Source organism: Hyaena hyaena, unplaced genomic scaffold (genome assembly GCF_003009895.1).
Source record: "Hyaena hyaena isolate Hyena2069 unplaced genomic scaffold, ASM300989v1 scaffold_3, whole genome shotgun sequence".
Classification (NCBI taxonomy): domain Eukaryota; kingdom Metazoa; phylum Chordata; class Mammalia; order Carnivora; family Hyaenidae; genus Hyaena; species Hyaena hyaena.
In genome coordinates, this window is record NW_024080635.1 from 2,927,064 (window position 1) to 2,941,493 (window position 14,430).

At 42.1% G+C, this 14,430-nt stretch overlaps 1 protein-coding gene across 14 annotated transcripts in view; it reads left to right on the top strand.

The window, feature by feature from the left end:
• The first annotated feature begins 775 nt into the window (after positions 1-775).
• PUM1 (pumilio RNA binding family member 1) overlaps positions 776-14,430 on the top strand; it is a 129,672-nt gene continuing 116,017 nt past the window's right edge. For 7 of the 14 annotated variants that reach the window (XM_039230303.1, XM_039230368.1, XM_039230377.1 and 4 more), the window contains exons 1-2: positions 776-1,005; positions 5,396-5,769. In XM_039230303.1, the coding sequence (XP_039086234.1) occupies positions 909-1,005; positions 5,396-5,769 (471 nt within the window). In that variant the 5' untranslated portion in view covers positions 776-908. Of the gene's footprint in view, positions 1,079-5,395; positions 5,770-14,430 lie in introns of those variants that run through there. The other 7 variants (XM_039230318.1, XM_039230338.1, XM_039230342.1 and 4 more) reach the window with 3 other exon arrangements.

Consider the following 14,430-nt stretch of genomic DNA (forward strand, 5'->3'; position numbering starts at 1 on the left):
TAAATATCTTTCACGTTTTAAAGTAAATTATTGCTTTTGATGCATGATAAACGTTTTCGCTCCTCCAATTCTAAAGCTTTCCCCCATTATCCCCTTCTGGTCTTTTGTGGTATTGTGCGGTTTGCTTGAGCTTTCAATCTATCCTGGGCTTAGTTTGAGATAGGATAACCGTATCTTATCAAACTACTGATCTGAAAAGTCACTTTTGTCAAAAGACAGTAAGAGTGCTTCCAGACAGGCTTGGCTTTACGTCGTTGGTTTTGGTTTACTGTTTGCTGCCGTGGTGTTGCAATTCCTTCACAATTTTGAACCGGGGGCCCGGCACTTTCACCCTGGCTCACTTTTCACAGTTTGCGCTGGGCCCTGCAAACTATGCCTTGGCCCAGCTTACAGGCCCCAGGCACTGTACTAAGCACTGGCTATCTTTAAAAGGAATAATAAACCATGTTGTTTTACTTAATTTTCACGGCAGTTCTGTTGAATAGCCGTTCTCAGTTTTCTCGCTCTTCTCAAGTGGGGCGATGGAGGCAGGAAGATCAAATAAGGCCACAGAGCCACGAAGCCGCCTCAAAGGGGTTCGAAGCCAGCGCCCGTCTAGCCAGGGCCGGGGAAGCGTCCCTCCACCCCGCAGGCGGGTGCAACCTGGCGGTGGCGCCGGGAGCGCGCGGGGGCGGGCGGGGCGCCCGGCTCCGTGCCGCGCGTGGCCGGGCGTCGCGAGCACGGCGGGCGCTCCTCTGCCCCGCGCGGGACCCCGCCTTCTGCCCGCCACGGCGCGCGCTCGTCTAGCGGGAGGGCCCTCGCGCGCGCGCCAGCGGTTGTGTTGCCTGCGAGTTTCCCAAGTTCACACAGGCCCTGGGTTGGCATGGCAACCGGGCAACCTGTTCCAGAGCCGCCTGCCTTCTCCGCACATGCCGCCGCCACCGCCGGAGCCGGGGCCAGAGCCCATCCCAGGATGCACCGCGCCAGCCCCGTCCCCAGTGGGCCGCCATGTTGTCGGAGTGAAAGGTAAGGGGGAGCGAGAGCGCCGGAGAGAGAAGATCGGGGGGCTGAAATCCATCTTCATCCTACCGCTCCGCCCGTGAGTATCCGCACCCCGCCGGCCCCAAACGCTGCTCCGGACCCCCAGCGAGCAGATTGTCCCTTTGTATTGGTGTTTGAGAGCGGTTGTGCGGGTGAGAAGGGCTTTGGAAAAGCTGCCCGAGGCCCTGGCTGAGGCTTCCCACTCGCTGTTCCTCGTACATGTTTTGGAGTCAGCAGCAAGGCCCCTATTGTTATCAAAGGAGGGAGGGGGTGGGGAGCGGGGTCGAAGCGAGGAAAATGCCGGGGGTTTAGGCCCGGGCCCAGGGCATAGACATGCCTGTACCTTTCTGCTCGGCCCTGTTGGAGCCTCCTAAGATTGATGTTGCCATTCGGGTTGCTTTTTTTGATGGGTTTGCGAAGCCGCGAGTCTTCTGTGTGGCCATGAAGTGTAATTCTGGGCCACCCTGGGTTTCTTCGACTTCTTGAGCTTCCGTAGCAGCGCCGAAGCAGGAGGAACAATAAATCGCTTTGGAAGCAGCCTTGGCCCTTGTCTACAGGCGAGACCCACCATGGGGGAACTTTGCGAGCCTTAAATGTGGAGAAGTGGCGAGCAGGAAGTTTCAGATCGCTTTTTCGTCTCCTGGGTGCTTGTGGCCTTTTGTTTCCGTGAGAGCTTGGGTTTTTCGTGGGTTCTTCCTCTTTGAGCCTCCCTGCGTTGGTGAGCGGCTGTCTCAACTCACAGAGGGGCTCACCCCTCGGTAGTAGGAAAACAGATACGCAGTACCGGATAGTTTTAGTGCTAGCAGACGTTCTTGGTAAACAGACGTCGTTTGTTACACTTGTCAGTACCACTCCCACGTCAAGTGAGGAATAAGCTCCTGTAACTTTTTCCCCCCAGTATAGCACCCCCCCCAAGCCCCCGGCGCGCGCGTGGACACACACGCACTCGCGAGACACCGCATTAGGCAAGGGTTCAGCCTCCCCGTAACTTGAAGTTACTCTTTATTGTCTAGTTGAGAAAACACCGTTTTTAGTTGTCGATATCCAATCCGTTCGCTTTCCACTCTTCGTGGGGATTAAGAATGAGAGTCGAGAGAGGGTTTCTTGGGGGTTGTGTTTTAAAGTCAGCCACTTCTGAAACAATGGATTGGTAGCTTTCGCGTTTTGGGTGTTTTCTGAAAACACACAAAAACTCACCCAAACAACCAAACAAGCCACTTACTCCCGAGATGGGTGGCTCCCCGTGCACTTTTAGTAAACAAATAAACATTTGGACTCACTGCTAATTTTAACTGTATAAAACACTCGCTGGGGCCGTTGATTGTTTATTTGAATCTTTGGGAAATACTCACTGGAGTTTGAACTTTGAATTCGTATTTTGCCTTAGCCACAATTGAATTCCTTTTGGCCAAGGCCACAGCGTTTTTGAAGTTGGGTTTGAAGTTTAGTTGGGGTTTGAGATGAACTGCTTTAAAGTAAATTTATGATCACAGAATTTTTCCCCCCGGGGTGGCAAAAACAGAACAAAAGAAAACACCTTTTATACTACCAAGCATTTTTTTTTTTAAAGGTGAGCTTTTGGGAGATTAAACCGAATTCCTTTGCTTAAAATAAAATCTATTAGGGCTATTTAAAAAAAACACATTTTGGTGTAAACAGTTTGAAAACTTCGGAAGAACAGAGAATCAGCACTTATTTCTAATTGCTTAAAGTACTTTTAGAATGTGCTATAGCTCTAAAAGGCATCAGCAATTTAAGTGTTTTCTAATATTTAAGTGACTGATTTCTTAATTTTTGTGCTGTAGTTGCCAAGATATTACACAACTCCCCAAGACACATGTTAATTGCTTAGGTATTTGCTCACTTTCAAGCTGTCCCTTCTGCCAGGTTTTCTCTTGTTTGAGGAACTGCCTTGCCTCATTAGGTAAAGCAGGAAGTCTTAGGGCACACAGATAGCTTTACAAAAGCCAATTGTTTTGTTTGAACTTTTTTTGGTAGGAACTCCTCCCCCCTCCCCAAGCCCTTGTTAGAACTTAGTTGTGTCCTGTGTGTTTCAGAGGTAACCCTTTTTCATATGGAAATTCCTTGTTAGAGATGTATTGTGGCAAATCTTTTATTTCAGTAAAGATTGCATTTGCTATTTTAGGAATCCTCTTAGAGACTGGAGCCTCTTTGCCTTAACTGGTGTTAATTGAATTCCTGGAGTTTCAGCCTGGTGACTTTAAATTTACCAAAAACTGTTGTAGCATTTTATTCTGATTAAAACAAACAAACAAATACACCTGTGAGTCCTAGAGAAAGGATTTCTTCCAATTTCTAGACGAGGAAACAGGCTCAGAAAGGTTGCTAATTTAGTGGTAAAGCTTGGGTTTTGGGACTCCTCGCTTGCTCTAGAATAGACTATTAGATTGATAGTCCTTTGTAGAAGAAAAATAAGACAGCAGTGACTTAGTTGACGAATGGTAACCAGACTTATTGTGGTGATCATTTTGAAATGTATATAAATATCCAGTTATAATGTTGTATACCTGGAAACGAATATAATGTCGTATGTTACTAATACATCCATAAAAAAAGTGCAGTTAATTCATTTGAAAATCAAATGGGAGTATTAGGCTGGTTGTCACTTTGCAAAGGCCTGTGGTAAACACAGCTATGATTTTCTGGTTTTGGCACTTACGCATGAGCACGATTCTACTCATGAAATCACAAACTAGTCTAGAAAGCTAGACTCCCCACTACCCTGGTAAAGTTCTGATGGATTGGAATTAACTGAAACTAGGCATTTCCAAATTAAGCTTTGAACAGATTGCAAATTCCATTGTGTCTTCTGGCTTCAAAGCATGAGTTGTGGGACGCAAATGGTTTATCAGGAGGTTTAATTCTATAAAGAAATAATTTAATAGATTTTTTCATAAATCTTGTGATCCTGTTTTGGAAATGTTACCATCTAGCTGGGTAGAGAGAAGGTGTGTGCTGCAGTGGACTATTAAATTGATTGTCTTGAAATTAGACTCCAGTGACTAGACAGGTATAGTCTAATAGGTAACTGGTTACTTTGTAGCAATTTTTAAGCACCCACAGTTTGACACATGTTCTCCCTTATGTACAAATGTATCTTTTTATTTTAAGAGATCTAAATAGTAATGTTTCATAGTAACATTTCAGAGATTCTTTGTTCCTTACAGAGAAGAGTAGTTAAATAGGTGCAAGTGAGAGAGTATTTGTGTTGATTTGCTGGGGATACTGGGGAGTAGCAAGGGGCTGACAAAAAACTAAGCTTGAGCACAAAACAAATTTAATTAATTCATTTATTTATAGATTTTGTTTTTAGGTTATCTCCACATCCACTGCTAGAACCCACAACCCCAAGATCAAGTGTTGCATGCTCTGCAGACTGAGCTAGCCAGGTGCCTCCAAAACAGATTTAGATTTGAATCCCTCCTCTGCTTCTCACTAGCTGAGTGGCCTTGGGCACGTCCCATAACTTTTCTGTCCCTTAGTGTTTTCTTGTAAAATAGAGCTGATATGATACTGTCTGCATTATGTTTGAAATACAGTTATTATTGAAGTGTCTGGTATTTTACAGTTAGATGTTCTATACTAGTAAAGTGTTTGCATTTGGTTTGGTGTCATCCTGTTTGTAAGGGAATAATGATGTGATTCCAATCGTAAATTATTGGTAAAAGTTTTGACACCCCTCCCCCGCCCAGTGCCATTCAACAGCAGCCTAAAAGGTTCAGACTAAAAACATTCTGTTACGGTGCTTGGTCATGGGGTTCTTACCGTGTCTTCAGGGAGCATCCTGTGAATATTCTGAACATTTTAAAGGGTCTTTTCAAATTTTCAGACAGTTTGAGTTATTGCTAATCATATACTAGGTTTGAATTTTTGTTTGGTTTATTGGCTTATGTCTGCTCCACTTGTGAAATGATACTTTATAGAGCTTTTGTTCGTTGAAGAACTATCTGTCACAGTTTGCTTATGGTGTAAATAAGTTGAGTAGAGGAGCGGTTGAAGTCCAATTCTATATTGTTACATTTGGTAGCAACATATGGCTTCCTGAAGTTGCTGTAGTGAATTCCCTGAAGTTGCTGTAGTGAATTCTGATCCCAATACCTTGTCAGATTGCCTGCCACCAACCAACTTACATTTATTTCCACACCTGCACATAGTCAGCAACTTATAATAAAGGTTTCAGATTGGGAAAATTGTGTATGTATTCTGAAACATGTAGCTGCCTGGTCAAAATTGGTTGTAGATGTGGTATTGCAAAAGGCATGGGGCTCATATTTTTGTTTGATCAAAACAGAAATATATCAAATTATGTTTTGAAAATGCAAATTTTAAACATTTGTAACCTCTTTGTCTTTAGGTGTTGGTGGAATGAGCGTTGCATGTGTCTTGAAGAGAAAAGCAGTGCTTTGGCAGGACTCTTTCAGCCCCCACCTGAAACATCACCCTCAAGAACCAGCTAATCCCAACATGCCTGTTGTTTTGACATCTGGAACAGGGTCGCAAGCGCAGCCACAACCAGCTGCAAACCAGGCTCTTGCAGCTGGGACACACTCCAGCCCTGTCCCAGGATCCATAGGAGTTGCAGGCCGTTCCCAAGACGACGCTATGGTGGACTACTTCTTTCAGAGGCAGCATGGTGAGCAGCTTGGGGGAGGAGGAAGTGGTGGAGGCGGCTATAATAATAGCAAACATCGATGGCCTACTGGGGATAACATTCATGCAGAACATCAGGTAAAAAAAAGTTCACTATTTCAGCTTTGAAACTGTTTTATAATCTCTGTCCACTTAGGATATCTGCTTTCAGTGAATGTCTTTAAAAGCCTAAATTGCTGATTTCATTTGGTCCAGACTTAACAGTCACTTGTTTTAAAGGATGAGTGTTGTAATATTGTCACTGGATCATTTATCATTCTGGTGCTGAATAGGTAACAACCAATTCATTTAAGAAAAGACCTAAGATTGTGTTGATGTGCACATTACATTTTTGGGTATGCTTTTTTTAAAAAATTCTTTTTTTAATGTTTATTTTTGAGAGAGAGAGACAGAGCACAAGCGGGGGAGGGGCAGAGAGGGAGGGAGACACAGAAGCAGGCTCCAGGCTCTGAGCTGTCAGCACAGAGCCCTATGTGGGGGTTGAACCCATGTACCGTGAGATCATGACCTGAGCCTAAGTCGGACGCTTAACCAACTGAGCCACCCAGGCGCCCCAGGGTATACTTTTTAAACAAATTATACTTTTTCCCCTTTGACGTATATTCTCTTTTTCTTTTTAAGTGTATTTATTTTGAGAGAGAAAGGGAGAGCACAGCTGGGGAGAGAGAGAAGGGGTGGGAGAGAATCCCAAGCAGCCTGTGCACTGTCAGTGCAGAGCTGGGTCTTGAACCCATGACCTGCGAGATGACGACCTGAGCAGAAATCAGGAGTTGGGCGTTTAACCAACTGAATGACCCAGAGGCATGCGTCCATGTTTTCAAGTCCTTTTCTGCTGGGTGTGGGTGACTTTTGTTTTTAAGACGTTGTAGTTGAAAGTAGTAGGAAATTGATAACAAATTAGCTGCTCAAGGGAAATGTATTTGGAGTGGAACTGGCATATTTAATGTTTTGTGTCAGAGGAGTGGTTGTGGCTCTTAGGTTTCAGCCATCTTTGTCCTCTTGTAAGCACTTGGCTTCCTTTGGTGAATTCTAACATGCTTGCGCTCGCTAATCCCAAACCGCAGCTGGAGTCACAGTGCTTTTTTTTTTTTACTGAGACGAGAGTTCAGCTGATCTAGGTTTCCTAACTTCCTGGTGGTGACGAAAGGCTTAGAATGTTTTAATCAGGGTATTCTTTGAAATAGGGTATTGGTTAATTCGCAGAGGTTCATTTTATATTGTCAGTGTCTGAGCACCAACTAGCGAAAGGAGCTGGTATCTTCCACTAGGGCCCTGCTGCTGCTCTTCTTCCTTAGAAGTAAATCAGGCACAATCACACTTGCAAATCTGAATTCTCAGTTGTGCTTTCCCTGACCCTTCAAAAAAGGCAGCATGTGTGCCATGGTTCTTTATCTTAGTAGAAATGAAGAGGTGGGATTTATCTTCCTATTCATGAGATTGATCGAGCATGTTGATTATAGGTCACTGGTTTATTGGAACTATCATAAATATCAGTGCTGCTTCAAAAGCACCTACTGTGTGTAAGTGAGGGACACTAAGAAGTCAGACACGTGGGGGCTTCTTGTGCACTTAGGACACTTTTTGTCCTTAAGGCACCGTCCGTATCTGCTATTTGCTTGGAGCCTTGGGGGTGGGAATCAGATTTTATTCATCTCAATATCCCAGTCCCTGGATTTTGGCATATAATAAAGCTTCAGAGGAAATTTACGGATTGCACGAGTCCTGAATCCTTTGGCTTTAAAATAAAATTGGGGAAAAAGGACATTGTCACAAAGAGAAGGGCTTGAATGCCAGGGCTAAGATTTAGTTGAGTAGGCTGCAGGGCTTCTGAGTGCAAATGTGTGGAGGAGTGTTTGGGAAGATTAGTTGGCAGTGAGACATTGGAGTGGGTGAGGGTTGAACCTGCTTGGACAACTACCGTCACAGGCCTGGGGTGAGCAATAGAACTACCCTCACAGCCCTGGGGTGAGCAGTAGAAAAGGAGGTGTGGGACTGAGAAGTACAGAGGTTGGTGATTGAATTAGAAATCTTAGGTCCTTGGGAAAATGAAGTAAAGAGGAAAAGGAATAGAAAGGGGTGTCTGGTTTGGGAACAAGATAATTAAGTTTGGTAGCCCACCTGTTGAGCTTGGGCTGTAGGCAGCTGTACGAGTAGGGAGACCAAAGCAGGGGGTATTGGTTTGGATGGTATCTGTAGAGGGGGCAGAAGAGGAAGGACGGTAATCTTTGCTTTATTTAGCTAAACATTGTTTAGAAGTCATAAACGTTGGTTTTAAAAATCTCTGTTATAGATCTTATGTTGGCTTTCCTAATGATAGGCTTTTGGGTGAAAGCTTAAAGGAGAGTCACGGTGCTTGCGTGTCTTGTGCTAGGTGAGAAAATCAAACTCTGGGTTAGTTTTTGGCAAAACTCTAAGATCTAAAATCTGGTTGTGCTGTGCAAGTCAGCAGGTGTTTATTGAAGGCTTAGTCTGGGCTGTGGCTTATGCTGGGCCTTATCATAAGGAATCGCATCTGATTGATGGAGCAGTTTTATCCAGGTCATTCAGCAAACTAGAGTTAACATTAAATGGCAAAAACCTGTTCCATATCCTGGGGACCTAAACCAGTGAACCAGTTTGGAGTTGGCACTTGTCACAACACAATTCTGTTGGGCCAGACGCAGGATATAACGAACAGCATTAGAGAAACTCAAGGTAGTTGCTGCGTTGCTTGTGGATATGGGCCACACACAGATTACCTCTTCTGCAGTCATTATGCTGTATTGTAATTCATTGGTTTTGGTGTTGCTCTCCTCTCTTGGTCTGAACTATTCCAGGGCAGAGACTGTTTTCTTTCATGCTCCGTTTCCAGGCGGTGTCTGTAATTTTTGTGTCGATAGTATGAGGGAGGACCGTAAGTGCTTCAGATTTGCACTCAGGTAAAACAGGGGCGCTTAGAGCTCAGCTCTCCTGCTGGGAAACATGGGCAACCAGCAAGGGAGAGTGTCATGTAATTGAAGAGCAGAGGGGCTTATCTTTAGGTGGAGAATCACTGCCCTCAGCAGCCACTGTTACTGATTGGAGGAGCAAAAAGGAGTTTGATCTGTCAGGTGGGAGCGACTGATGGCGATAGAAACATTCACTGAGCATTTACATTTTAGACACTGGACTGTATATTAATTTCCTGTATTTAATCTTCAGAACAATCCCTTGGGGGGAGATAATACTCTTCTTGAAAGATGAGAAACTGAAGCTTAGTTACCAGGCAAAAATCTGGTTTTGAAATCAGGTCTTTGTTATTCCAGTTCCCATGCGCTGTCTGTATTTCTGCCTCCCCCCAGGAATGGTTCCAGCCTTAAAAATTAAACCAAACCAAACAAAGTGATCGCAACAAGTAGCACATTCTGAGGTCAGAAAATTAGTTGCCATGATTTGGCTTGAATTTTAGAGATGATAAACTTGATAATAAGGAGAAGAATACAAATAGTGTTGATATTTCTCCTAGAATTGCAAGAGTCCTTTTTTCCCCACAGGAACAGTACTGCTTTTTTTTTTTTTTCAGATTTGTTTTTATTATATGTGTATTCCAAGTAGTAATTGTGGGAAACTTATCTATATTGAGACAGAATGACTCAATATAAAGTGATCGCACTTGCCCTCACCTTCTGCCATAACCCTGGGCTATTCCTGTTTGGTGGGCCTGTTTCATTAGCTTTTTTTTCTTTTTTTAAAGGCCTTTTGGCAAAATGGAACAACACTTAGGATCACATTGGCAGAATGCTTTTACCAAAGTGAGTTGGTGAAGTAAAAAATATAAAAAGTAAAAAGTGAAAAAAAACAGGTGGTGAAGCCAGTCAGAAGTGTTGGAGGGAAGGAAACTATTGTGCTGGAAACTTTATGGCCATTTTACTCGTTATTAGTCTCATTTATAAACAGGTTGCTTCACTTAAAAAAACTTTTTTTCTTTACCTTTTGAAGTTAGGATTTTCTTGCCTGATGTAGAAATTCTCATGGTGTCTGAGTTTTCCCTTTTAATGGCGAGTTCTGTAAGCTGTGCCTAAATATGTATGTGACTTTTTTTTAATATGCACGTTTTATTTTCTAAGTGTAAACCTTAACGAATAATCAGCATGAGGTTCTATAAAGGCTTAAACAACAGTTTGAGAACACATGTTGAGGGAATATGCACTACTTTAAAAATCTTGAAAATTGTATTTAAAATATAATGTAATTGAATTTTAAATATTTTAAAATTCATTTAAGATACTTTCAATTTAAAAATTAAAATATTAAAATATTTGAATAAATATTTAAAGTTAGGTGGAACTTAGAAACCATAAAAATAATTTTGAGGTGAGGAAGGGGTTCAGATTTGTGTGTTTATTTTAGAAAGTTGTAGTGTGCAAACTCTTTATGGTTGGTCCTTCTGTATTTGTCTTTTTTCCTACCTTAAGAATACAAACATATTGTCACTTCTTTTAATACTTAAAATTATTATATTTGGCATAGTTAGCAACTTCAGAGCCCCCATTTTTGGGTCAAATTGAGGTTTTTGGAGGAGAGTGTGGTTAAGAAGCCTCATGAATTTTGCTTTTTTGGCCTGTTAAACTTAACCACAGCAAACAAGACAATGAATGTGGACCAAGATTTTATAAAATACTAGAAAACACGTCTTCCTATCTAAGTAAGTAAGATTTTAAAAAAATGTTGTCTACAAAAATTTTGTGTATTTATTTTAACAGTGATTTTTATAACCTAAGAACTTTTATTTTGAGTATTAAAAGTTTCATCATGCAAAGCCCAAGGTCAAGTCTTTGACTTGTTGTGATTGTTTTATTCTCTTCTTGTGAAATCTGTTTTCTCTGTAAACTGTTGTGAGATAAAGTGGGTGATGAAATAGGGAAAAAATTTTAGGGTTGACTATGTGGCCTCTGAACTGGATTTTAAGGGGCAGAGATAGGGAGCTCTGCTTTGGGTAAAAAGGAATTCAGAGGACAGGGTGCCTGGGTGGCTCAGTTGGTTAAGCCTCCGACTTCAGCTCAGGACATGATCTCATGGTTTGGTCTGAGAGTGCAAGCCCCGTGTTGGGCTCTGTGCTGACAGCTCAGAGCCTGGAGCCTGCTTTGGATTCTGTGTCTCCCTTTCTCTCTCTCTGCCCCTCCCCAGCTCATGATGTGTGTGTGTGTCTCTCTCAAAAATAAATAAGTTCAAAAAAAAGATTTTAAGAAATTTAGAGGACAACTCAACACATCATTTCCACTTTTGCTTGTAGTCTTTGCCACTGGGATATATCAGTATCTACCACTGTAGATCGACAGTTGGTGGGAGATAATTCGAGATAGTCAGGCAGAGTTCACTGGGTGAACCTTCCCTTTGACTCTGTATCCCCATTTTCTTTCACTTGGTGTTGTCCTCTTCTATTGGTATCTTGACACTCACCGTTGATACATCTGTACTCTCCAGTGTCTGTTAGTTAGTCTTTACATTCATAATTAATACTGCGTTAAACTAGGAGGGATCCCAAGTATTCCCCATACTGAGAATCCCCTCATTTCCTGGAGGTCTTTTTCTATTGTCCCTGCTGAATGATTGTGTTACACTATGAGCCTCTTTTTGGTAGATTGCTTAGATGTTTCAGCACTTGGGCCATTGCCATTTAACATCATCCCTTAAAGGCGAGTAGTCAGAGCTTTCAAAGTTTGTTTTACACCTGTACTCTTGAAGCCTTTTTCATTATATTTGGAGTTCACAAAGACTTAACCTGTATGTACTCAGTCAAAAGGATCCCTTTTTTTGACTGGAACTATTTTCAGTTTTTAAGAATTGGGTTCCAGTATAAAAAAAAACAACAACTAGCTTTTGTGCATTTGTCCATTTTCTCTAGGCGACAGCATTTGCTGAATACTTTCTATAGGCTAAGCCAGATTACAGAATTATTATCCTTCTGGGTATTGTGGAAAAAATACTTAAAAATAAGTTCTAGCACTTGCTTAGAATCTATCCGTCCTTGGGAATGGTGTAACGGTTACAGAGGAACGGAGAACTGCCAATCAGTACACTTCCAAGAGAGTAGTTAGTGCCGAGGATAGAGTGAGTAGTAGTATTTTTTGGTGGAGGGATTTCTGGCCCTCTTTGCTCAGTCGTTTGCGTTCAGTTTCTTCATCTTCGGGACGTAGTAAGGAGCCGCAGGGAGAGGGTGGCTGCAGCCCGCCACGGCTCCGGCACCTCGCGCTCTGCCTGTTACTGTCTTGAGAAATGGTGGCCCGTGACTGGTATTATGTTGGGTGACTTTAATATTTGGAAGTTCGACTAAAGACCTTGGGCCTGAAGGGAGTACATGGCATTGGTGATAAAATCTGCAGTTGAAGAGTTGCTGGATCTATTCCAGAGGAATGCCCTTCCATGTTTGTTCTGTGTTTCCATATTTTTGGGAACTGTGGATTTTAAAGTGCCTCAGTTATGGTTTCAGAAGAGTTAGCAGGCATAGTCTGTTTATTGCCTTAGTAAGTGCTCTTTTATGGTTAAAGTACCCTTAGTGTATTTATGAATCTCATCAGAAAAATTCTTAGGTTTGTGGAAATTGAGGGCCCTGAAGATTCTTTTTAATGGCTGCTTTATTGATACATAATTCATCCATTTAAAGTGTACAGTTTAGTGGTTTTCGGTGTATTCGCAGAGTTGTCCAGCCATTATCACAGTCAGTTTTAGACCATTTCAGCACCCCAAACACTGTACCCGCTGACGTTCACTTCTAGTCCTTGGCAGCCACCAGTCCACTTTCTGTGTCTGTGACTCGTCGGTTCTGAACAGTTCATATACATGGCATCCTGTGATATGTAGTCCTTTGTGACTGGCTGCTTTCCCTTAGCATCATGTTTTATTTATTTTTATTTATTTATTAAAAATTATTTTTCTAATGTTTATTGAGAGGGGGAGAGAGAGCGAGGGAGAGCGATAGAGTGCAAGCAGGGGAGAGGCAGAGAGAGAGGGAGACACAGAATCTGAAGCAGGCTCCATGTTCTGAGCTGTCAGTACAGAGCCTGACACAGGGCTTGAACTCACAAACCATGAGATCATGACCTGAGCCGAAGTCGAAGCCTCAACCGACTGAGCCACTCAGGTGCCCCTGGGTACCTAAAGATTTTTAAAAGGGCATAAGTTTCATTTTTTAAAATATTTATTTACTTATTGAGAGACGGAGCACGTGTGCGTGCACAGCTGGACAGGGGCAGAGAGAGAGGGAGACAGAGAATTCCGAGCAGGCTCTGTGCTGTCACCTCCATAGCCTGATGTGGGGCTTGAACCCATGAACCATAAGACCATGACCTGAGCCAAGGTCCTATGCCTAACCAGTTGAACCACTCAGGCGTTGCCCCCCCCCCCCCCCAGTGGTTTTATCTTTTTAATGATTGATTCAAACCCAGAATCTGAATCACAAACTCTAGATGTCTGGTGGCACTTTTCTGTAGGCCCTTTTTTTTTTTTTTTTTTTTTTTAAATATGAGCTCTAGGCCCAGTAAGAGTCAAGTGTTGCGTGCTTTACCAACTGAGCCAGCCAGGCACCCCTGTATCTTTTTTATAACTTTTAAATTTAAATTTTTATTGAAGTATAGTTGACGTATTGGTTTCAGATATATAATGCAGCAAGTTGACGTAAACATTATGAAATGGTCACCATGGTAAGTCTAGTTACCATTTGTTACCATACGAACTTATGTGTTATTGACTGTTCTACATATTATACTTTACCCCGCCTATGGCTTACTTGTCTTATAACTAGAAGTTTATACCTTTTAATCCCCTTCACCTTTTTGCCCCTCCCTCTACCCCTTTCCCCCGCCAGCTTGTTCTCTGTATTTATGAGTTCGTGTTTGCTTTGTTTTGTTGGTTCACTTGTTTTGTTCTTTAGATTCCACAGGTACATGAAATGGTACTGTATTTGTCTTTTTCTGTATGATTTATTTCATTTAGCAGAATACCCTCTGGGACCATCCATGTTTTCACAAATGGAAAGATTTCATTCTTTGTGAATAAGTAATATTCCATTGTAAATATATGCACAACAACTTTATTAATCCCTTCATCTGTCAGTGGGCACTAGGTTGCTTCCATATCTTGGCTATTGTAAATAATGCTGTAGGGAACATAGGGGTGCATGTATGTTATTGAAATAGTGTTGTCATTTTCTTTGGATAAATACCCACAAGTGGAATTGTTGGATTGTATGGAATTTCTGGTTTTAACTTTTTTGAGGAAACCACATTGTTTTCCACAGTGGCTGTACCTACCACTTTACATTCCCACCAACTAAGCATAAAGATTCCCTTCTCTCCATATCCTCAATAACACTTGTTACTTGTCTTTTTTTTTTTTTTTTTTTAAATAAGGGCTTTATTATTTATATCCTTAAATGCTCAACAGAAAAACCCTGGAGATGATAAAAAAGAATGAAATCTTGCCATTTGCAACAACATGGATGGAACTAGAGTGTATTATGCTAAGCGAAATAAGTCAGTAAGAGAAAGACAAATATCATATGATATCACTCATATGTGGAATTTAAATAACACAACAGATGAACATAGGGGAAGGAAAGGAAAAATAAGATAAAAACAGAGGGAGGCAAACCATAAGAGACTCTTAAAACTGAGGGTTGCTGGAAAGGAGATGGGTGGGGGATGGGCTAAATGGTAATGAGCATTAAAGGAGGGCACTTTAAAGGAACATATTTTCTTAGCACCTTTTCTTTTCTTTTTAAAA